This window comes from Trichosurus vulpecula, chromosome 9 (assembly GCF_011100635.1).
Source record: "Trichosurus vulpecula isolate mTriVul1 chromosome 9, mTriVul1.pri, whole genome shotgun sequence".
Classification (NCBI taxonomy): Eukaryota; Metazoa; Chordata; class Mammalia; order Diprotodontia; family Phalangeridae; genus Trichosurus; species Trichosurus vulpecula.
The window spans coordinates 116,769,437-116,794,834 of record NC_050581.1 but is presented as its reverse complement, the minus strand read 5'-3'; the positions used below and the strand labels follow the sequence as shown (position 1 = coordinate 116,794,834).

Here is a 25,398-nt window from a genome sequence, read left to right as displayed (position 1 = left end):
AAAAGAGGGAATGATAGAAGGGAGTGCAGATAGGGGGAGGAGGTAATCAAAAGCAAATGCTTTTGAAAAGAGACAGGGTCAAGGGAGAAAATTGAATAAGGGGGGATAGAATAAGAAGGAGCAAAATATAGTTAGTCTTTCACAACATGAGTATTGTGGAAGGGTTTTGCATAATAATACACATGTGGCCTATGTTGAATTGCTTGCCTTCTTAGGGAGGGTGGGTGGGGAGGGAAGAGGGGAGGGAATTTGGAACTCAAAGTTTTAAAAGCAGATGTTCAAAAAAAAAAGTTTTTGCATGCAACTAGGAAATAAGATTTACAGGCAATGGGGCATAGAAATCTATCTTGCCCTACAAGAAAGTAAGGGAAAAGGTGTTAAACATGAAAGTTTTGTTGAAGGAAACAACAGGCTAAGTGATAGAAAAATTCATATTACTTATACCTTTATTTATTCATTCCCTTTAAACTTAGCGGATACATGCATGCATGGGGGCCAGACTAAGTCTGACTCCCTGAACAAAGACATGAGTAAGCTCAAACACATTTTTTTTGGTCCCAACACAGCAGCCTGCATTACATCACTTTTATGACCCCCATGTATGTTAATTATGATACAAGACAAGGATTTTCCTTAATGGAATAGATTGTAAATACAATAAGTCAGATAGTTGACAAAGTGTCAATTGAAATTACAACCTAGGATCTCTGTGTTTAATTTGCCATTAACATTCCATAACATAGTATATGCCCATAAAATATTAAGATAAGAAAAAGTCACATAATTCAAGATGGTGTCTGGGGTCAAGGTTTTCACCCTTAATGGCCATGGACAGAGAAAGGAAGGCTCTATCTGAGTGTGTTGACATAAGAAGAGGCTCTCTGAGCTTACTCAGAGAACAAAGAAACTGTTAAGTCCAGACTCTTCTTCTGGTTAATTAGTTCAGGCTCTGAGTCCTATTGAAATTACAAAAATGATATAAAATGGTATAAAATGTTCCACAAAGGGGATGGGGGGGGGGGAGTGGGGTGGCAGAAGGGAGGGCTGACTGGGGAATGGGGTAATCAGAATATATGCCATCTTGGAGTGGGGGGAGGGTAGAAATGGGGAGAAAATTTGTAATTCAAATTCTTGTGGAAATCAATGCTGAAAACTAAACATATTAAATAAATAAATAATGAAAAATAATAATAACAAAAATTTTTTTTAAATTGCTCAAATAGAGGATTAAGCCAGGTAGAGATTTGGGCCTGGATAATGAAAGGCTTACGGCCTTAGGCAAAGGCCAGATCTAGTGGGAAGATTCAAGGAGAGTTCAAGGGGGTTCCCAGAGACTGTACTCCAGATTCAAGGGGGTTCCCAGAGACTGTATCCCATCAGGTTCAAGGGGATTCCCAGAGACTGTACCCTCATCAGTGGGATTTGAGCCAAAGTTTTTTGACTCCGAGATAGAACCCTTTCCACTGTAGCACATTTCCCTTCCCTTGCACATGCATTCTCCTTATCCCTTCCTCTGAAATGGTCTCTCAGTTTTTCCACTCACACTATGGTGTAAATGATTGAAAACAGCTTAATGTATTCCTCCCTCTGGCAGTTACTGCATTTAGAGAGCATCAATCTTAAGCCAAAAGGCCTGAAAAACTACAATGGTGGAACTGAAAGCTTCAGTCATTGGAAGGAGGAGACATTTTTAGGGGGGGTGGGATGACATGGGAGCTTCCGTACCTCTGAAACAACACGCCAAAGTCTAGTAACCTACCTAGTCTGCAGAAAAGACCAATCCTTATTAGAGCAAATGGCTTTTTCTTTTACAAAAAGCAGCTGTCAATTTCAATATATCCACTGCATCCTGGGGGAAGGGAGGGACAGAGCCCTTACTCAATTCTGTGCTTCCTGGAATCATTCCATTTAAATGCAGATTGGGGACCTTCCTTCCTCTAAATGACCACAGAAAAGACAATTCAAAGTTGAAATGATAATTTCCCCATGAAGGAAGGGACCAGTTTGGCTCATTCTCCCAAGGCAAGAACTGTCATTTCTCTTTACCAAAGTTTGCCTCCTCTAGCCCTTCCTTTCCAGCTCCCCCCCCCCCTCTCTCTGTCCCTCATTCCCACTCAGCTGTTTTCTCCTCTCCTTCTCTTTTGTAATGGCTGCCCAGCTCTTTTAATTATGCAAATCTCCCAAGAACCCAATATGATCATCTTTTAAATGGAAATAATGCAATGTCCGCAGTCAAATGGTTGTCTTGGTTTTCCAATCTCTCTCTCCACCAGATTCAAACCCTTTCTTAACCAATCCAAGGTAGCTTGAAAGGAAATATTACTAGGAAATTAACATAAGGGGACTAAGATCATTAAAAGAAAAAAAGCAGAAACAAGAATATTGATAAATGGTCAAAGGATATGAATGGGCAGTTTACAGAAGAAAAATAAAAGCTATCTACAGTCATATGAAAAAATACTCTAAATCATAACAGATTAGAGAAATGCAAGTTAAAACAACTCTGAGGTGCCACCTCACACCTGTCAGATTGGTTAATATAACAGAAGGAAAATGACAAATGTTGGAAGGGATGTGGAAAAATAGGGACACTAATGCATTGTTGGTGGAGTTGTGAACTGATCCAACCATTCTGGAGAGCAATTTGTAATTATTCCCAAAGGGCTATAAAACTGCATATACCCTTCAACCCAGCACTATTGAATTTGTATCCCAAAGAGATTTTTTAAGAAGGAAAAGGACCTATATGTAAAAAATATTTATAGCAGCTCTTTTTGTGGTGGAAAGAATTAGAAGTTGAGGGGATGCTCATCAATCAAGGAATGGCTGAATAAGTTGTGGAATATGATTGTGATGTAATACTATTGTGCTATAGGAAATAATGAGCAGGATGCTTTCAGAAAAACCTGGGAAGACTTATATGAACTGATGCAACATGAAATGAGCAGAACCAGGAAATCATTGTACATAGTAGCAGCAATATTGTTCAACAGTCAACTATGAATGACTTAGCTGTTCTCTATGATACAATGATCCAAAACAATTCCAAAGGACTTGTGAGGAAAAATGCTATCCACCTCCAGAGAAAGAATTGATGAGATCTGAATGCAGATTGAAGCATACTTTTAAAAAACTTTATTATTCTTGAGTTTTTTGTCAACGTTTTCTTTTGTAACATGGGTAATATAGAAATCTTTTGCCTGACTATACATGTATAATCCATATCAAATTGCTCACCTCAATAAGGGGAGAGGGAAAAGAGGGAGAGAATTTAGAACTAAATTTTTTTAATGGATTAAAAATTTTTTTGTTTATGTGTAATTAATTGAGAAAAAAGAAAATCAAAATTTAATGTTAAAAAAAGAGTCTATGATGTAACATGGAAGCCCAAAATGCTAGTTTGCTCTTAAGCTATACTGAGAGAGGCATAATATCCAGGACAAGGAAAGTGAAAGTCCCTCTATGCTTTGGCCTTTTGAGGACGCAGATGGAGTGTTTTTTTTCAGTGTTGAGTGCTATATTTTAGAAAATGGTGTAGATAAGTTGCAGAATTTCCAAAATGAAGTGGCCAGGATAATGAAGGGCCTGGAGGTCATGCCAAACAAAGAATGCTTTAAGAAATGAGGGGAGTTCAGTCTGAAGGAGAGAAGACTCAGGCACAACATGGTAGCCTCCTTTTAGCATTTGAAGGGATGTCATGTGGAAAGGGGATTTGATTTGTTCTGTTCTGTCTCAGAGGGTGAAATTAATAGCACTGAATGGAAGTTGTAGTGAGGCAGATATAGGCAAGATATAAGGGGGAATTTCTTCACAATTTTAGGTACACAAAAAATAGGATGAACTCCCTTGGGAGGTAATGGAAGCCCGGATCACCACTTGTTGGGCATGTCACAGAGGGGATTATCATACAGTGACATGGGACTGGATGGTCCCTGAGGTCTCTTAGAACTCTGAGATGCTGTGTTTTATAGACTCATAGAATATCAGAGCAGAAAGGAACCTTTAAGGTCATCTTGGTCAACCACATCAATTTTAAAATGAGGGAATTTTTATTTATTTTTTAATTAGGAAAATTATGCCGAGAAAAGTGGTTTGTCAAGGTAACACAGTCTGTTAGGGGTAGAACCAGGACTAAAATCTTGATTTTCTGGCTCCCACTGTGGATATACTTTGCCTCTATTATAACCATCTTCCCACCCTGGAGACACCTCCTCCCTGTGGTCCCACTTTCCTGATTGCTGATTCCTTGGTTTGGACTGACATTTCAGAAAGGGCCCCAGCCATGCTCGCTTCAGCTCTCCCCTACTGCAACTCACTCTCTGGACTTCTCTACATCTCCAGGAATCTTACCCCTGCCCCACTACCTTTTCCCACCCTCACTTTCTACCTCCCTTTAATATGTTGTCTTCCCCCATTAAAAATTATGCTCCTTGAGGGTAGGAACTCTTGTTTGTTTCTATTTTTGTCCCCAGAACTGAGCACAGTGTCTGGCATCAATTATCTATCTATCTATCTATCTATCTATCTATCTATCTATCTACCTATGCATCCATCCATCCATCCATCCATCCACTCATCCATCCATCCTTCCATCTATCCATCTATCGAAAAACTCTTTTTTGCAAGGCCTGAAGAAGGTCTTCTTTCTGGAGGAAGCTGTCCCTGATCTTCAGAGCCCACACTGGTCTCTCCCACCTCTCTGGCCTCCTCTAATCTTTATGGCTCAAACCCAATTCCAACCCTGGATTATATATTGTCTTTATCCTGTTCTCTTACTGTTTCATAGAAGGTGAGTCTTAACCCTCTAATCTAAGGATTTTTTGTGTCATGTACCTGTTTGGAAGTCTAGTGAAGTCCATGGATCCCATCTCAGAATAATATTTTTAAGTGCGTAAAATGAAAGTTATAGGATGACAAAAAAGAACCAGTTATAGTAAAATAAAGATTCAAGTTCACAGACCCACTGAAATCTATCCACAGATGCCTTGGGAAGGTTTAAGAACCCTTGTTCTAATCAAACTTTGTCTGTCTGGGATAAAGTATTTACCTGACATATAGTAGGCATTTAATGAATACTTATGCCCTTCTCTCCTTTCCCTTCCCTTCTGTCTTCCTCAAACTGAGCTCCCCAGCCTCCAGGGCTCATACTGTCTCTGAAAGAAGGAATCTAAGGGTTAACTGAGGAAAAGCAAGTTCCCCAGAGAGTCCAGCTAGGTTGACATTCAAATAACTTGCTCATGGGCCTCCCCAGAGGTGGACAATTTTTTATTTTTAAATTCCCAATGTCTTTCTTAAAACCACAGCTCCCAGCAACCAGGTTTTCAGTGGGGTTCCAGCAAGATTCTGAGACTTGGGAGGGCTTGAAAAAGGCCAGATTAACAAATTTATTGAATGGGGAAAGATGGAAACAGAGACCCAGGCTTGCTCAGGGGAATGGGTTGACCTCGATCCAAACACAGTTCCTCTGTATCCCTGAAAATAAGCACGTGTATTTCATATTGAGTAGAAAGGGCTCTTGGTGAGAGACTGAATCTCACATCATCAGGTCCCTTTTGTGCCAGCCCATTGCTGGGGGCATAGACCTGGACCCTGCCCTGGAGGGAGATTTTCTATTGACTTTCACAGGCAAGGCTTCTCCCTCTCCTGGTCTCAGTTTCCTCTTCTGTAAATTGAGAGGGGTTGGACTAGATGATCCCTCTTCTGGCCATAAGTCTTCTGATCATCTGATTTCACCCGTATGTGAGCAGGATCCCATTCCCTCCCAACAACATTCCCAAGTAACCATCCAGCATTTCCTGGAAGGCTTCCGACCTTCTCACAAAGTTCAATTATGCTCGGTTTGGTTTGAATTAATGATATTTTCCTTAAATGGCTTTTCGAGCTCTCATGAGTTATTATTAGTGTGCTGTCTCCCTCTCAGACCAGGTGGACACTGTGACCCTCTCTCATACTCCATAGGGATGGGAACATGTCCTCTTCCTTTGGTTCTCAACTCTCTCAGCATTACTATCAGAGTGTGTTTATGTTTCGTGTTTATATATAGGATGGAGCTCAGGAAGGCATCTGGAAAATAGTGGAAAGAAGATTGGATTTAGAGTCTAAAGACCTGAGTTAGAGTTCTGATTCTGCCATTTACTAGTTGGACTACTTCCTTCCCCTCTCTAAGCCTCAGTTTCTCTATCCGTAAATGGTTGGGTTGGACGTGGACACCTTGGTGGCCAGATGGTGCAGTGGATAGAGCGCTGGGCCTGGATTCAGGAAGATCTGAGCTCAAATCCAGCCTCCGGCACTTACCAGCTGTGCTACCCTGGGCAAGTCACTTAACCTCTGTTTGTCTCAGTTTCCTCAAATGTAAGATGGGAATAATAATAGTATCCACCTCTCAGGGTTGTTGTGAGGATAAAATGAGATGTTTGTAAAGCACTTAGCACTGTACTTGGCTCATAGTAGGCACTTAATGTTTCTTTCTTTCCTTCCTTCTTTCCTTCCTTCCTTCTTTCCTTCCTTCCTTCCTTCTTTCCTTCATTCTTTCCTTCCTTCCTTCCTTCTTTCCTTCCTTCCTCCCTTCCTTCCTTCCTTCCTTTCTTCCTTCCTTCCTTCTTTCCTTTCTTCCTTCCTTCCTACTTTCCTTCCTTCCTTCTTTCCTTCCTTCCTTCTTTCCTTCCTTCCTTCCTTCCTTCTTTCCTTCCTTCCTCCCTTCTTTCCTTTCTTCCTTCCTTCCTTCTTTCCTTCCTTCCTTCCTTCTTTCCTTCCTTCCTTTCTTCTTTCCTTCCATCCTTCCTTCCTTCCTGTGTTGGTAAGCAAAATGGGCTCTTAGCACTTAGTTGGCTTTTGTTTCCTTTGAGTAATTCAGTGTATTTCATTGAGCCTTACTAGGTGCTAAGCCCCAGGCCCAAACCCCTATTAGGTGTAAAACCTATGTGGGTGTGACTTGGTAACCAAGGTGGGGCCCCAAGTGGGGCTAACTTAGTTTAGGACTTAGTTTACACCATGAGTTTGAGTGATAGGTTTGGGACATCAGAGGCTCTTAGACCACGTGAGTTTAAGTCACCTCTTTGTGACAATTTTAGGTCACGTGGGTGAGTCGCATGTGTGACTCACCCCTGACCCTGAAAAAGATATAAAACCAGGAGTTGATTTTCCTCTTCTTTGGAGCTTTTACCCACAGCAGTGGTGGCGCGAGTGACTCTGGGCCAGCCCTCGTTCTGAGCTCCCGGGCTGAACCTATATGTTGGTAACTATGAATTGTATTGGGTCTGTCTGTTGATGCTTGTAATTTGTTTGTATTTTGCTCTGAAGTTCAGGGTGCTGGTCTTTTCCCCTGAACTAAGTGAATGATATTTGTATGCTGAATTAAAGTAAGCTTGTCAACCCGTTAACGTTGCTTTCCTTACTAAAGCAGATCAAAAGAACCTGTGCTTTTGCAGCATGTTGGCAGCTTTCTGGGTGCTGGTTGTTGGTGGATCTTACACCCCCACAGAAGCTGCTAGCCGGATCGTGGAAACACTTCCTTCCTTCCTTCCTCATTCCTTCCTTCCTTCCTTCCTTCCTTCCTTCTTTCGTTCTTTCCTTCCTTTCTTCCTCATTCCTTCCTTCCTTCCTTCTTTCTTTCCTTCCTTCCTTCCTTTCTTCCTTTCTTCCTCATTCCTTCCTTCCTTCTTTCCTTCCTTCCTTCCTTCTTTCCTTCCTTCCTTGCTTCTTTTCTTCCTTCCTTCCTTTCTTCTTTCCTTCCTTCCTTCCTTCCTTCCTTCCTTCCTTCCTTATCCTTTCCTTCCTCCCTTCCTTCTTTCCTTTCTTCCTTCCAACTCTAAAGATCCCTGACTGTGATGTAGGCCCTCTATAAAACACTCTAGGAGATGGGAAGCCACAGGTTGACAGGCAAATCAATAAATTAATCACAGAACCAAGCTCAGTGAGGACTCTCCAAAGTATTCCATATTTTTCTTCTGCCTTTTCATTATTTCTTCTGCTTTATTACTTCACAGTCCAGCGGGGTACAGAGGAAGAAATGAAAAATACTGCCACCACTGTTATGCAGGCCCTCATCACATCACAGCAGGATTGTTATCACAGTCTACTGTGTGGGTCTGCCTGCCTCAAGTCTCTCCCCACTCCAATCCATTCTCCATTCAGCCACCAAAGGGATTTCCTTGAGTGCAGGTCTGACCAGATCACCTCACTATTCAATAAAGTCCATTGACTTCCCATTGCCTGTAGGACCAAATACAAAATCCTTTATTTGGTGTTCATAACCTAGCCTCCTCCTACCTTTCCAGTCTTCTTACACCTTGCTCAGGGACACATACTCTTCCATCCAGTGACACTGGCTTCTTGGCTGTTACACAAACAAGACACTCCATCTTTGGGCTCCAGGCATTTTCTTTGGCTGTCTCCCATGACTGGAATGTTCTCTCTCATCTCTGCCTATTGCCTTCTCTGGCTTTCTTTAAGAGACAAATAAAATTCCATCTACTACAAGAAACCTTTCCCAAACCCTCTTAGTTCTAGTGCCTTCTCTCTTTAACTGTTTCCTATATGTCCTGTCTGTAATAGCTTGTTTGTACATATTTGTTGCTTATTGTTGCCCCCATCAAATTGTGAGCTCACAGCCTCTTTTTGTATCTCCAGAACTTAGCACAGTGCCTGGCCCATAGGAGATGCTTAATAAATATGGACTGATTATTCACCAGTATGCTCACTAGCTGTGACCCTGGGCTTCAGTTCCTTCATCTATGAAATGTGGATAATAACCCATGAACCACATAGGTTGTTGTGGGGAAATCATGATGGAAACTTTCAAGGTCTATATAAAATGTTGTTAGCTGAGCTTGGGGTAGCAGAGGGGATAAGAGCTGAGGAAGAAGGCAGAGAGGTTGGAAGAACGAGAAGAGGGTGGGGAGGAATCATAAAGTCATTCATTCAAAAGGAAAGAATTTTAAAGATCATCCAATATTTCTCAGACTTTCTGGTCTCAGGACTCTATTATACTCTTATAAATTATTGAGGACTCCTTAAAGAACTTTTGCTTATATAGGTTATATCTGTTGATATGTACCATATTAGCAATTAAAATATCTTATTACTATAAAAATAATTTTGACCCTACAGATGCCCTGAAAGGGTCCCAGGGAACCCAAGGAATCACTGGGCCACACTGAGAACCACTGATCAAGACTAGTCCTTGTCCCACATACTCTTGCTTTACAGATAAGAAAAACCAGTCCCCAAGAGAGGAGGTAACTGGCCCAAAGCACTACAACTAATAAATAACAAAGCTGAGATTTGCATAGTCAAGAATGGCCAGGGCCATGTTTAACGTTTTCTCTCCTTTCTCTCTTTGCTCTTCCCTTCCAGGCTGCCAGCCCATGTGGGACAATATCACGTGCTGGCCACCAGCTGCCTGGGGCCAGGTGGTCACCAAGCCCTGCCCCAAGATCTTTGAACTCTTGTTCCCAAACCATGGTAAGTGACATCACATTAAGAGTCTGGTCTGAGGGTGGGGAGGAGGGCAGGCAAGCAGAGGGGTTAGCAGTCAGTATGCAGAACTCTCATCCCTGGAACATGATGGGCTTTAACCTGATCTCTCAATTAACCTGTCATCAAGACTTTCCTGAGATCCCTGTGTATCCAGCCTTGTGATGTGACCAGCTACAGTGTGGAAGAGGTAGTTGGTAGGGTAGGGTAGGCTTTGCCCTCAAGGAGTTTACAGTCTGGTGGGTTACAGAAGAAGAAATGAAAAAGGCATTTGGTGAACATAGAGTGTGAGAGAAATAGAGAAAGAGCAGACAGAGACCCTGCCCTCAAGGAGTTTGCAGTGGAGGGTGGGAGACCAAGGAGAGGAGGAGGAGGTGGATAGGAAGAGAGATAGAATTAGGTTCCACTTTAGAGAGCTCTTCATCTGAGGAGAAAGAGGAGGATCAAGCAGAGAGGAGAGGCAGAGGTGGCTCTGTCCTCGGGGATCTCACAGTCTAAGAAGGAGAGAAAGAGGGATAGCAGCCTGAGACTCTACCCTCAGGAACCTCATAGACTGGGAAAATAGAGGAGGAAAAGAGCTAGCTTCTGAAGGAACAAGTTAGGACTGAGTGTGACCCAGGATTGAAATGGGCATTTAGACAGTAAGTGCTATAGAAATTCCAGGAAAGGCAAAATGATTGATTCCAATTTGAAAATAAAACCAGAAAAGATTATATGATGATTGTATAACAATGGAAGTTTAGTAACAGTGGTACTGTATTGTACCTAGTTGTTTTTTTTAAATCCAACGATGAATTGTATATTATTTATTTATAACTGTAATCATTTAATTGTTACAATTTATTAATTATATATACTTATTACCCACCCCAAAAAGTTTGTAACCTCATTGAGGGCAGGGACTATGTCATTTTTCATCTTTATATCCCTTGTGCCCAGCACAGATACTTGTTCATAGAAGATGTTTAATTAAAGTTTATAGAGCAGAATATAATTTATTTAATTTAGTAAAATTTATTTTTGTTAAAAAAAGGCAAAATCAATTGCAGTCATATGATTTAACCCGATGTTCAGATGATCTTTGAAAAGGCCAGCTATATAGACTACAAAACCATAACCTAGGCTTCAGCAGCTACCTGAATCATAGGCATTAATACTTGAAATTCTGGCCTTTAGGCTCTGCTCTGGCATTAAATCCCTGTATGACTTTGGGGAAGTTTTTTCCCCTCTTTGGGCCTTGATTTCCTCATCTGTAAAGTGACAGTGCTGGACTTTATTTCTCTAAAGTTCTTTCCAGGTCTGATGTCCTAGTATTAACTGCCTTTTGAAGGGTCAGTCTTGCAAACTCATTCCTGGAAAGCATCACAAATGCTCAGCCATAGCATTCTAGGATGATGCTATGCTGTGATCGTCGGGAAAATACAAAATTGAAGGAATGTGTCCTCGATGGAAATGTCAGTAGTTAGGATGGGAGCAATATTTAGGGTGTGCTAATGCAAACCAGACAATTCAACAAATATTTATTAAATGCCTACTATGTGCGGGGACCTTGCTTGGCATTAGAAATACAAAGATGAAAAACCACACATCCCCTGCCATCTGGTAACTTACAATCTGGCAGAAAGCATAAGACATGTAGACAAATGAAGGGTAATAAAAGGTAGACAGAGATACAGAGAAAGGAAGAGGAGGCAAAACAGAAAAATTAGAAGAGGTACAGGTCACTTTGGGCTGAGCAGATTGTGGAAGGAAGAGATTATGGAAGAAGTAGCACCTGACTCAGGCATTCGCTAAGCAAAGATGAGAGATGGAATTCCAGGCATAAGCACCAGCCTGGGCAAAAGCACAGAGGTAGGAGATGGTTAGATAAGATTAGGGGAGGGCTAGTAAAATCCAATTTGGTTGAAATGTAGGATCCTCAAAGGGGAATAAAGTGGAATGGGTGTGCTGGGAGCTGTAGAGAATCTAGAATGAGTTTTTTATTTCATGGTTCTTAGGGAGCCAGTGAAGGTTTTTGAACACCATGGTCAGAGCTGTGTATTAGGAAGACTACTCAGGTGATAGGTGAAGTAGTTAGATTGAAGGGTGGGGCTGAAGTAGTTCCAAGGCTATTACAATAGTTCAGGAAAAAGTGGGGGGCCATGGTATTTTCTGACGTAACACACTTATTAAACCCCTATGCCCAGAACTAGGGGAAAAGAAGGCCTGCCTTTACTGAGCTTCTAGCTGCTAGCATCCATCACCATGATACATTTTACAGAAGCCTCAGATGGTTGCAAACAAAGTGCTGTGTTACATCTAACTGGGAAGGCTATGGATTCATGGTTGGGGGTGGGAGGTAATCTATGAAGGCAGCCTGGAAGAGATGTTTTTGGAGTTGAGCTGAAGATCAAACCTGTCTCCGGTCCTGAGTGAACAAGGCAGTGATGTCTCCTGGCTGGAAAGCATCAGTATAGCTAAGCATTAGCTGGTTGTCAAATTCCCTAGCCTCACCTTCTCTCAGCTTCCTGGAATAGTTGGGGCTAATTAAATTTCTCATTAAGGTTCTGATTTTTTTTTCTACTTGAACTTGGAAAGGTTCTCCTCTCCTCAGGGGCCCTGGCTTCTTGCCGGCCAAATGATATTAACTCCTTGGTTGCTGCCCTGGAGCAGAAGCTCCATCAGCTGTCACCCTCTGTGTCCCAAAGTGGGCTATCTGCAGTCACTGCATAGTGAATAAGGAAGTCAGAAAGACTTGGGTTCAAATCTCTAGGCCTCAGTTTTCTCATCTATAAAGTGATGGGGTTGAACTAGATGGCCTCTGAGGTATCCTCTTGTTCTAATGACTGATGATCCTACATTTCTGGAACAAAATTCTCAATTCTTACCATCCGGTTCCTTAGTCGCTGCTCCAAAGCCTGAGGAGTCTGGTCCACCAGCTTTCCCACCTAACCGCCTTCTCAGCTTAAGTGGGGGGCATAGACTCAGAATGTTGGAAATGGAAAGGACTTTAAAACATAGAATGTTAGGGCTGGAAGGGACCTTAGAAGTCTGGGACTTCTTAACCTGCTTTGTAAGTGTTTTGATAACTGTCAATATAATTTGTTTCCCTTGTAATCCTATGTATCTTATTTTATATATTTAAACACATTCTTCTAAGAAGTCTATAGGCTGTCATCATCAGACTGCCAAGGGGGTCCATGACACAAAAAAGGTTGAGAACCGCTGATCTAGCCCAACTTTCTCATTTTTTTGAGGAGAATCTGAGATCCAGAAAGGGGAAGTGAAGGCATTTAGAGAGTTAATGGCAGAACAGAGACAAAAGCTCTGGACTTCTCCACCTTAGCCCAGGGCTCTGAGCACTCAAATATCTATTTCTCCCTCCTGTTTAGGCTGGAGAGGAAAGGAATTTTGGAGTGGGGAGAGCCCTTACACCTTTGAGCAGGTTTGGAGGAGGGAATGGAGCAGGGATCATGAAAATCCTCCCGTAGAAGCTGGCTCTTGAGTTGAGCCTTGAAGGGAGCTAAAAATTCCAAGGGATGAAATTAAGGAGGAGGAGCATTCCAGGCATGGAGGACAGCCTATATATGAAGCATGGAGAAAGAAAAAGGAATGTCATGTGTGGGGATCAGCAAAAGAGCCAATTGGCTGGAAATTAGAGTGTGTGGGGAATAGTATGAATGGAAGTCTGGACAGCTTGTGAAGGGCATGATATACCAAACAGAAGAGTGCATTTTACTGGGGAGCCAAAGAAGCTTTTTGAGCATGTGAGTGACATGGGCAGATTGGTGCTTTTGGAAGATCAATTTTGTAGCTGTATGGATGACAGATCAGAAAGAAAAAAGATTGGAGGTGGGGTTGCCCATCAGGAAGTTATTTCAGTGTTCCAGGGAAGGGGCGGCTGTGTAAATGGAGAAATGTGGCTAGATATGAGAGACGATTGTGCTGAGCCCCTCTCCTTTAGACACTACATGAGGGCCTGGCCCTCTGAGCTACGGGCTCCCAAGGTTGGGAGACATATTTTTTCTCCATGAGACTTGAATTTATTCCTCCAGCAGAGTGGGTAACCCATACTCAGGCATCCTTAGTCTTTTTGTTCAGTTGTCTCCAACTCTTCATGACCCCATTTGGGGTTTTCTTGGCAAAGATACTGGAGTGGTTTGCCATTTCCTTCTCCAGCTCATTTTACAGATGAAAAAACTGAGGCAAACCAGGTGAAGTGACTTGCCCAGGATCACATAGCTAGTAACTATCTGAGACTGGATTTGAACTCAGGAAGATGAATTTTTCATGACTCCAAGCCTGACACTATCCACCTAGCTGCCCCTTCCATAATCTTACCCAGATACATTTTTTTACTAAAAGTGCATACTGGTATGTTTGGCATGTAGGTTGGGGGTGGGATGAGGACTCTAGTATAGTAGAGATTTGGTCTGAGACTAATTTAGGGGTCTTTCAGAGATTATAAGTCCATAATGGATAGGCAGAAGTCCTTAAATAGCAGGGTGCTGAGGAGGTAAGTTAGGTAACAAACAGTCTGCCCAGGAGAGCCAGATCAAAAGCTTCCTAGAAAATGTGCCTCTCTCCTTTCACTGGAGAGGTGAAGGAACATGGGTGGGAAATGTTGCATACAGTATTCAGATGCAGGTAATAGCTCTTATCAGTTGGTGTGACTTAACTATTTTCCTCAGTTACTAGGGAAAGCTCACTGGCTTGGTGTGTATATGAAAGGAGCAGTATATTTGGAAATGACTATAAGAATAAAAGTCATGGGCCAAACTTAAAAGAAAAAGGCCTTCTAGGTCATTAGTAATAGGCCCAAAGGACCAGTAGGGAGTCCTGCTAGGCTTGGAGGGAAAAGTTTGAGCTTACCCTTTGGACATTTTCTGGAAATGATCTGCTCCCAGATCTCACTGGGTTGCTGTGGCTAGGCTACTGCATGGCATATCCAGGATGAAGAGTCAGCCTGTCTGGATGATGTAATGTCCTTGAAAGCTGTAAAGACTTCCCAGAGAAGATAGGCACACTGATACATTGTGGGTGGATCGGTGAAGTGGTACAAACATTTTGGAAAGAAAATTTGGAATCATGCAAATGAAATAACTAAAATATTCATGCCTTTTGAACCACAAACTCCATTACTGGGTTTATAGCCTTAAGGAAGTCAATAAGGAGAAAAAAAAAACATATACTCCAAAACATTTAAATAGCAGCACTTTTTGCGATAGCTACAAATGGGACCCAAAGCAAATGCCCATCAATTGGAGAATGGCAAACTGTGGTACACAGATGTAATAGAATAGAAAGGGGGTGTGTGATGAATACAGAGAAGCATGGAAAGATCTGTATGAACTGATCCAGAGGGAAGTAAGCAGAGCCAAGAAAACAACGTACCCAGTAACCACAACAATGCAAATGTAAAGAACAGTGACCTACTGTACTGTTTTTGTCTCTCCCCTTCCCCTACTTCCTCCCATTCTCTCTCTCTCTCTCTCTCTCTCTGTCTCTCTCTCTCTCCCACTCCTTCCTTTTCCCTTTGTCTCTGGTTTTCTGTCTCTCTCTCTCCCGCTCTTTCTCTGTCTCTGTCTCTATCTCTGTCTCTCTTGTTCTCTCTGTCTCTCTGTCTGTCTCTGTCTCTCTCTCCCCCCTCCACCACCATGCACACACATAGGTTCTCTAGAGTAAGACTTGTGCTCTATATCTATGTTTTCATCCTTAGAACCAAACATGGGGCTTTGTACATAGTAGGCCCTCAGCAAATGCCTTATAAAATTGAGTTAACTTGTGTCAGATCTTGGCTCCCTAAACAAAAACCCTTCCTTTCTCTGGGACTTAGTTTCCTCTTCTGTAAAATGAGAGGGTTCAATTAAGTGATCTCTAAGGTCTCTTCTAGCCATAGGAGTTAGAGCTGGAAGCAGGGGTGCGAGCTGGTGAAGGTTTTAATGACCAGTTCTGGGAGGTATGGAGGAAAATGTACTAATGATACACTTTGGGAGAGAGGCGGGAATGAAGATGGCTCTTTCTCTGGTAGTAAGGGTTAAAATCCTGCCTCCTTCCTAGGGGTGTGAGTCCAGGCCAGCCTGAACTCTCTCTACTGGGACCGAATAGTGAATGTGCCTCACTACTGGGCTAGGTTTGTTAGTGGGATCCCCATGGTGATAGCCTTTATGCCCAGATCCTCAAGAGTGTTTCCCATTTTGGTTGGTCAGACAATCCCAGAACTCAATCAAATGGGCCAACATTGGGTTTGGCACCCAAACCTTCTACAGGCCCCACCCACCAAATACCCTCTTTCACCACCACTGTACCTGACCTCCCTTGAGCTCTGAGTGCTGTCAAGGTATGCTGTATGACCTGGTCGTTTGATCAGTTTTTAATTCCCAAATTACGTATGAGGAAACTAAGGCTTAGATGTGAAGTGACTTATTTTGGGTCAAACAACTCATAAGAATCAGAGGTAAGATCTGAACTCAGGTCTTCCTGGGTTTATCTATTATACCAGAGATGTCAAAAACTTAGCCATGAGGGAGGCCTGGAGCACTTCAGAGTGCACTGAACCAGACCTAAATGTAATTGGGAAATATTTAACAAAAAATAAATAAAAATGCAATAAAACACACATAATACATTTTAAAACTGTGACCATGCAGCCCATAATTACCCACCATTTAGTGGCTGTTCTCATTTGAGTTTGCCACTCCTTCATTACACCACGCTGCCCTCGTTTTAGCTAAACCAGAAGAGATTGGTTCCAGGTGCATGATACCTCAGTGAGAATGGGGCCCAGTTTCCAGAGGTGAGTTGGGGCAGAAGGCAGGAGGGAAGGGGGTGGAGTGATAAGAACCCTGGCTTCTAATGCTGGTTCTGAGGTGTTTGACTTTTCCTAAGTCCTTGTCTCTCCCTGGGACTCAGTGTCAGCTGAGTTTGGCTTAGATGACCTCTAGGACCCTTCCAGCCCGTGGTGCTGGAGCCAGCTCACACCTACTCTAGAGCTAATGCTTCAGTTTTCAGTGTAACATTTACACCTTGGAAATCAGCAAATGCTATAAACCAGGACTTGGTTTCTTGTTTTGTTGATTTCTATGCTTAAGAAAGTGATGGAGAAAGTGTTAATAATGCAAATTAAAGTGTGTCCTAGGTGTCTAAAGTACATTTCCCCTCTCTTCTCCACCCTCCCCCATTCCACCAGAAGTGGTTGTTAAAATAGCCCTGCTTCAAGCTCAAATTCCTATGACTAGGGGGACTCCTGTGGTATCTAGGGGCCAGAGGAGTTCTTAAATCTGAGGGAAATAAAAATGTTCCCTGATCTAGAAGACTGGGAGGGGCTGGGGAGAAGGAACCAGATGCTTCCTCTAGGCTGCTTCCTCTAGGCTGAGGACCGCTTGTGAAGAACATTCATGAACAGGTCAGCTTGAATTGGGGGGAAAGCAAAAGGACTAGTAAGAGAATCCAGTCTTCTCAGGATGCCAGAGAGGAGGCCTGCAAGTGGGCATTGACCTCCAAGTCCAAAGGGTTTGTTTCCAAGGAAGATGGCCCTCTGAAGCCTGGGCATCCCTGGATTCGGTCTGTGACGCCGGCTTGGATGACCCATGTGCTGGGGCGCTCCTGGAGCTGAAGGGAGGGCACTTCCACCTGAGTCTTAGGGACATAAAACATAAAGCCTAGGAGGGCCTCTAAGACTTCAAGAAGTCTAACCTATTTTGCTGAGAGTCGTAATGATAGTAACATATTTCTATAGCTTTATGGTCACAAAATACACAGATGCTTCCTAAGTCTGTCACCACAGGCAGGTCACTTTCCATCTCTATGCCTCAGTTTCTCTACTTGTAAAATGGATAGAGAAATGAAGAAAACTTGTAAAAAATAGCCCTTCTAATAACAATAGCTAAAACTTATGTAGCACTCTAAGGTTTGCAAAATAACTGACATAAAAGCTATCTATCTCACAGAGGGCGATTTTAGGAAAGTGCTTTATATACGCTTAAAGTACTTAAAAAAACAACAACCCAGGACTTATTTTGCAAATATCTACTACATGCAGGACACTCAGGAGAAGATGGAGATGAATAAAACAGCCTCCTGGGGCTCACAGTCTAACATGAGAGAAAAAACACATAGATAATTATAACATAAGGTGGAATGTAAGAAAGGGCATGAGAGAGAGGCTAAAGGCTAATGCAGATTCAGAAAAAGGAGAGATTGGTGTGGCCTGGGAGGACCTCAGGGAGGCCTCCTGGAAGAGACTACTTTTGAGCTGAACTTCAAAGGACTGGATTCAGCAAAAATGGCGGGAAGTGGGGAGGCATTCCAGGCAGACTTAATTGAGTGAGCACAGGTTTGTGTTCTTTGTGTTACATAGCTATTATCTCATTTTATAATCACTCCCAATTCTATAGTTTGGGGCTTTTGGGGGGGGGGGTGGGACCCATGATTTTATTCATCTGGGGATCTCCCAGTGCAGAGATTCCCTCCCCTAATGCAGATTGACAGTACCTATGTGATTTACACTCTTAGAGGGAGTTGCCGGGACATTGTAAGGTTAAGAGACTTTCCCATAGTCACACAATGAGTATTTGTCAGGGACTTCAACCCAGGTTTATTTCACCTCCAAGGCCAGTCTTTCATCCAGTGGCATATAATTGCCTCTCTTGACGCTCTAGGTTTGACAAAGTCCTTTCATCCCAAGAGGTATGTGGCATATTTACAGAAGGGAAGAGTTTGGCCCGATGTCACACAGTGAAGGACACAATGTCCTGTAGTTAAGACTTAACCCAGGAGTCTTTCAACAAGAGATCCAGAGCTCTGTCCACTCTACCATAGAGAATAGCCTTACATGGATCATGGGGGCCAAGGAAAGCCTAGGAGCTATAGCCCTGAGAGGGCTCAGGGACCCCCATCTGGGACAGGGCATTTGCTTTTATCTACATAACTAGCCTTTCCTTTGTGTATTATTTCTGCACTCGTACCTTCCCTTTTCCCTTTCAAGTAAACCCTGAGGAATACTTGTGATATGGAGCAAAGGTTCTTAACTTTTTTCTGTGATATGGACCCCTTTGGCAATCTAGTGAAACCCATGGAACCCCTTTTTAAATGCACATACAAAAAATATATATTATAAAGGAAACCAATTCTATGGAAATAGTCATCAAAACATATTTTAAAAGGAAAAAAAGTCCATGGGCCTCAGGTTAAGAAATCTTGCCCTGGTCTCGATCCCCTGGAGACAGGGGTTAGAAGGCAAAGAGGTACCAGACTTGGGCACTGAATTGTGCTGCCAGCTTCAGGAGGAGGAAGGGTAATTACTGACCAGATGTGACCTTCAGAGCCAGAGGTAGAATGTGCTGGGGCCAGCTCGAACCTGATTGTTAAATTTTGAATATGAGCATTGACAAGAAAATCAGCAGATGCCACCCATGAGAGCTTGATGTATTGTTCTGTTAATTGTCTAGACTTGAGAAAATGATGAAGAAAGTGTTAATAATGCAAAGTAAACAGAAAATGTGTCATTTTCCAGAGACTGGCATACCCCTGCTCCAAGCCTAGGAGCTGGGGGGACAGGGGCTGAGGGCTTGATTTAGTGTTCAGGGATCACAGAGACCCAGAGATTAGAGAAAAGGGAAAGCCCCAGGATTGGGTGCAGAAGTCCCCTAGACAATAACCATAATAACTCCCATTTCCAGAGCCTCTGAATGTTTTCCTCACAACGACCCTGTGAAGTCAGTGGTGTAAAGAGTCAACATCTCCATTTTGTAGATGGAAAAACTGAGGAGCTTGTGCCCCAGGGCAGTTGGATCAAATGATAGAAAGAGAGCTGAGGCAGAGTGGTGTGGCCTTGAGTTCACATCCATGCTCTGCTTCCTCCCTGTGTGGCCTCAAGCAACTCACTGACCCTCTCCTGGCTTCAACTTTCTCTTCTACAAAGTGAGAAGGTGGGTCTACTCCAGTCAACAAACATTTGTAAAGAGCCTGGGCACCATGTTAAGGGCTGAAGCATCTTTCGGTTCTGCAGATCCATGTATGATCCTGTGATCTCAATTAAACCCACAAGGTTTAATTAATTAAGGCCAGGGATGGGTGTCACACAAAATGGGTAATAGACCATAAACTGACTGAGAAAAAAAGAGAGGAATCAGTGAGTGTTGAAAACACAAAAGAGCCTCAGAAAGATCTTCATTAGCCATGGGCTCTTACCCATTTTTGTGTTGTGGACCCCTCAGGCAGTCTGGTGAGACTTGGTACTCTACTACTGCTGTTGTTAAGTTCTTTTCAGTTGTGTTGGGCTCTTTGTGATCCCATTTGGGGTTTGGTTTTTTTGGCAATGATACTGGAACCATTTGCCATTTCCTTCTCCAGCTCATTTTACAGATGAGGAAACTAAGGCAAACAGTGAAGTGACTTGCCCAGGGTCACAGTGTCTGAGGCCACATTTGAACTCTTGAAAACAAGTCATCCTGACTCCAGGCCCCAGAGCTCTATCTGCTGCTTCCCTTAGCTGCTAATACTGTTGCCTAAATTCTTAATTGAAGAAAATGCTCCGTTTCAGAGAGAGGTTAGTGAAAATAAAGATGGAATTTTTTCCATCCAAATTCACAGACTCCCTGAAATCTATTCATGGACCCCTCAAGGATCCTTAAGGGTCCCGATCTAGTGTAATACCCTCATCGTACAATGGAAGAAACTGAGACTCAAGTAAGGAAAGGATTTTCTTAAGGTCACATAGCCTTTAAGTGGTAGAATTCAAGATCTGAACCCCGGACCAGTGTTCTTTCCATTATATGATACTTCTTTGAGCTAGGGGAGGGGTTAGAATGTCCAAGGTGAGAAGTGGTGGGGATTTGAGGGCAGGTCTCCCAGATGAGGTTAAACAGAATGAAGGCTAGCAGTCCCCTAAGCAGTACTAGCCAAACCTGTCCAAGGTGGGGCTGTGGTTCCTTTGGTACAGATCAAAAGCCTGGTTCCCCAGCTTCTGTTTGCATCTGTCTGTTTTCTCTTTGTTTCTTTGTAAAAGAATGCCTTGACAAACCCTCACCTCAGGTTTAGAGAAGAGAGAGGGAAAGGGTGTCTGCCCACTTCAGACCTCTGAGTGGGAAGAAGCATGGGTTAGTGTTAGGATGAGCTGTCCAGGCCCTGAGGGGTGGGGGTGGGGTGGGGAGCAGTTGTCCGGTCCTGTGGTGATGGGATGGGTCTAAAGTCTGGGGGAGCCTAGGAACAGGGGTGGTCAGGGTAGCTAGGAGTGCTTAGCATCATCATTCCAAATAAATGAACCCCAAGGAGCAGCCCTGGCCATTGAACAATAAGAATAACTAACTTCTCATTCCACGGGGATTGGTGGTTTACAAATCACTTACCTTGGAGCAGCCCCAAGAGGCAGAGTAGTGCAAGGTTTAAGGATCAGGGCCTGGGTCTTCTCCCCATCCTAGACTGCACAACTCCCTGAAAACTGGGCCCAGATCATGTCTTATTTAACTTCTAAATCTTCCCACACTAGGTGCTTAAATGCTCAGATCATATCTTATTTCACTTTTAACTCTCCCCACAGTAAGTGCTTAAATGTTTGTTGAATGATGACTTTAGAATAAAATAGAAACTTTCGATCCTCCACCATCTGCCTCCAAACTACACTGATTATACCCTTTGGACCCTCTTTATTCCAGTCAGATGGGATGACTCTGTGTGACCTGGAATCTGTCCCACCCTCTCCTGATGCCAGTCATTCTCACAGACTGTCTGTCTCTTAGATCTGGAACCCACCCCTCACTCCCACCTCCACCTGTTAAAAAGCCTTCTCTTCTTTCAAAGGCCAGCTTTTGTGGTACATTGAGAGGGGGGAAGAAAGCAATGATTCAGGAATCAGAGGACCTGGGCTCAAATTCAGCCTCTGATATTTACTGCCTATGTGACTTTAGCTTACCTCTTTGGACCTCAGTTTCCCCACATGCGAAATGAGAAATGTGGACTAGATGGCTTCTGCGGGGCCGTGCATCTCTTGATCTAGGATTCCATGATCACACGCACACACACAAAGTGCTCTTCCCTTCTCATCTTGTCTTTGCCCACCATCCCACCCTATCCTGTGTCATACTTCCCTGTGTGCCTACTGAATAGATTGTAAACTTCTTTAGGGCAGGGACTATTATTGGTTACTGGGGGTATTTATTCTGGGGGTGCGTGACTTCATCAATGTGAGTGCTTGGGCCTCCAAGTGCTTGGACACTGGCCCCCCCCCCACCACGCAGTAGACTCTTGTGCTTCTAAGCCCCAAAATCATTAATCATCACAAGGTGGCTTGCTCTCTTTTAATGGGTCTCTCCAAGCTTCACCAGGCTGGTCCTCCTAGGACAGTCCTAGGCCTCTTGTGAAGCGCTTTCACCTTGGTGTAGGACCTCTCCAGGCACACAGAGCCTGGGGTCACCCCAGCTTCTATGACGAGGTATCAGTAGAGGTCATTTCTGTGGTATCTGGAAAAAAATCCTACCTTGGTGCCTTGTTTCTGTTCGCCCTGGAACCCAAGCTCAGACACTCCTTAGCTGTGTGACACTGAGTACACTGAAAAATGAGGTTAATGATAATGGTATTCCTTATCTCACAGAGTTGTAGTGGGAGTAGTCCTTTATAAATCTTAAAGTATTATAAACATGGAACCTATTGTTCTCTTTTGTGCTACGATATGAACAGGAAGGGAAGGGAGTAAATGTTTATAGAGCGTTTACTATGTGCCAAGCACTTTACAAATATTATTTCATTTGATCCCCACAACAACCCCGAGATGGATGCTGTTTCTATCCCCATTTTACAGTTGAGGAAACTGAGGCAAACAGGTTAAATGACTTGTCCAGGAGCACACGGCTAGTAAATGTCTGGGGTTGTATTTGAACTCATGTCTTCCTGACTCCAGGCCCAGAACTCCATCCACCAAGCTATATTACTGCTCATCAAAATGGCTAATATATGATATAACATGATATGATACGTGACATAGATTAGATTATGCCGTATCACATTATATATTATGTTGTATCATTATATATCAAATTATATTATTATGATGTGAATGTTGGAGGGCACACCCGAGGCAATGAGATCAAAATTAGAGTGTTATGGATAATGAATCATTGTGGCATAGTAGAATGAGGGCTGGCCTTGGAGGCAGAGAGACCTGGATTCAAGTCCTGCTTCTCACCCATCCCCACCATGGACATGGTCACTTAACTTTTCAATGCCTCGGACACCTCTCTAAGGCTGTAAGTTACGGATGAGTTGCCTGTCTCAACCATTTGCTTGCCTCCTTCCACTGAAGAAGTGTCCACCCTGGGAGTTCCCATGTACAGCTACGATTACAATAAAAGATAGGGAGGTAAGTACATAGATAGATAGATAGAGGGATAGATAGATAGGGCTCAAAGTTCTGAGATGCCCAACCCCCCTGCACACACACACACACACACACACACACACACACACACATTTTCTTTTCCTCTCACCAGAGAGTAGCTAGGAGGCCATCTGAGGACCCTGGAAGGACAGAGGCCGATTGTCCTGAGAGCTCATGACTATACTCTTCCCCAGGGTACTTGACTCAAGAGTCTCATAAGAGGGAGCTGGCTCTAAGTCATTAGCAGTGACAGAGGCTTGGGCTGTGGGATTTGATCTCTCTGATCTGGCAGGAGCCTGTTGGCCGAGGCTTTGTATTTTTTCCTTTTCTCTCTTTGTGAAAGAGTGTTTCAACAATCTGGCTAGCAGCTGCTGTGGGGGGTGTAAAACCAACAACAACCAGCTCACAGAATGCTGCCAGCACAGGTTCTTTTGATCTGCTTTACTAAGGAAAGCAATGTTAAAGGGTTAACAATCTTACTTTAATCCAACATACAAATGTCATCCACTTAGTTCAGGGGAAAAACCCAGCACCCTGAACTTCAGAGCAAATACAAACAAATTACAAACAGACCAAATACAATTCATAGTCACCAAAAAGCATCAACATCTGAGTTTAGCTAGAGGGCTCTTAACTACAGCTGCCCAGAGTCTCCACATCAGCACACCACCAAGAGTGAGAGCCCTAAGCAAATAGCTCTGTCTTCTCTTTTCATGCTCTCTTTAGCCATCACCAAACGTCATCTGAGTCACCAGAACTTAAGCTCTCACTATTGGCTCTGGAGTTAGCACCTCCCTCTAGGACCTTGAGGGCTTCATGCCCACATCGACTTAGCACCTAATAGCTAGGGGTTTTGGGCCTACTTGAGAAAGAAAATATAATCAGACCTCCCTTCATGGGCCCCACCTGGAGCCCTGCCTTAGTTTCCTAATTTAATCAAGGAGATAAAGGCCAAAACTCTTCAAGGGCACTTGGTTGACTAAGTGCTAAGAGCCCATCTTGATTGCCAATACAAAGAGAAGTTGTGGATAGGTGGGGGGAGGCCTCATTTCAAAGCTGGGAACTGAAATCAGAGTGTCAAACACACAAACTACCCCTTTATCCATGGTGTTTCTGCCTCTCAAGATGCCTTTAAAAACCATGGTGATTGAGGGCAGGGTGACTGAGGAGTGGAGCTACATGAGAGATGAGGTCCAGGACTTAGGACACCTCTGCACTACAGGGGAGATACGGTGCCTGCTCACACTTAGGAAGCCCCTGTACTATAGGGAAGGCATGGCACCCTCTGTCATGGAGCCCTGGACTATGGGAGAAGACACCCTCAGGGAGCCACTGCACTGGGGTGGGGAGGCATAGTTCCTGCCCACCGTTAGGGAGGTCCTGTGCTATGGGGGAGCCATAGCACCTTTTCTTAGAGAATCCTCATATTGTTGGGGAGACATAGTGCCTGTCCTCAGGGAGCTCCTGTGCTATGCAGAAGACTGGGGACTCCCTGCTCTTCAGAGACAAAGGTCCCTGCCATCAGATCAGAGAAGAACATAGGACTGCCAAGGGACCAATCATCAGGTCAGCTGATAGCAACAGTGATATCTCCCAGGTCGGTAGAGCTTGAGGGTTTACCAAATATATTTTCTCAAAAGCCTTTAAGGTAAGAAACCATTTTAGAGGTAAGAAAACTGAATTCTAAGATGGGAAATGACCTACCCATCTTCACACTATTAGTCATGGAGATAGGATTTGAACTCAGATCTTCTGACTCCTGAGTCACCACATCCTTCTACCCCTGCCTAGATACAGAAAGGTCCTCCTTCTGGCCTCAGTCCTTGATCAACATGATTAAGGAGAGGGAAGGAGACAAAGTCAAAGAGAGAGAGTGAGGAACTCTCTGTTCCTTCAACCCAGAGATGCTTTGGACCAGGTGGGGTGGGGAGAGTTTCCCCCACCACCTGTTTTTTTTAAATAGTTTTTCTATTTAATCTCAAGAAAACAAAGATTGGTTTTTCTTAGAAATTAGTCCAGCTTGCCTATACATCTCCTTCAGTGGATGAGGATCTAGCTTTTGAGATAAAGAGCTCAGAAACAGATTCCACCAAGACTCACAGTGACTATGAATGGGCACCTCTGAGCTTCATCCAGAAGCAATCTCTTTTCTATGAGCCATCACTCCAAGCCTGCACTCTCCAGCCCTTATCTCCACTTTCATGGGGAATCTGGGCTTGTCTTTTCTGATGCTGTCTTTGTAGACTGGGGAAAGCGCACACCCACACTCTCCCCCCACCACATACACACACTCCCTTGATTCTCTTCTGTCATTCCTTGGGACCAATCTTCCAAACATGCTTAGATCCTATTTCATGTCATATGCCCCTCTTAGGGCATAGAGTAGAAAGAACACTGGATTTAAAGACAGAGGACCAGAGCCCAAATCCTCCCTGTCTCACGAGTTCTGTGACTTTGGTTGTCACTTAACTTCTCTTCAGATGAGGGGATCAGACTAAGTGATCTCTAACGTCCCTTTAGATCTTATACTTTGTTAACCAAAAGCAATATCACAAGTCCATGAGATATGTGTT

At 43.4% G+C, this 25,398-nt stretch overlaps 1 protein-coding gene across 2 annotated transcripts in view; it reads left to right on the top strand.

The window, feature by feature from the left end:
- Positions 1-25,398, top strand: part of VIPR1 (vasoactive intestinal peptide receptor 1) — a 95,436-nt gene that overhangs the window by 48,245 nt on the left and 21,793 nt on the right. For both annotated transcript variants that reach the window (XM_036738747.1, XM_036738746.1), the window contains exon 3: positions 9,355-9,462. In XM_036738747.1, the coding sequence (XP_036594642.1) occupies positions 9,355-9,462 (108 nt within the window). The remainder of the gene's footprint in view (positions 1-9,354; positions 9,463-25,398) is intronic.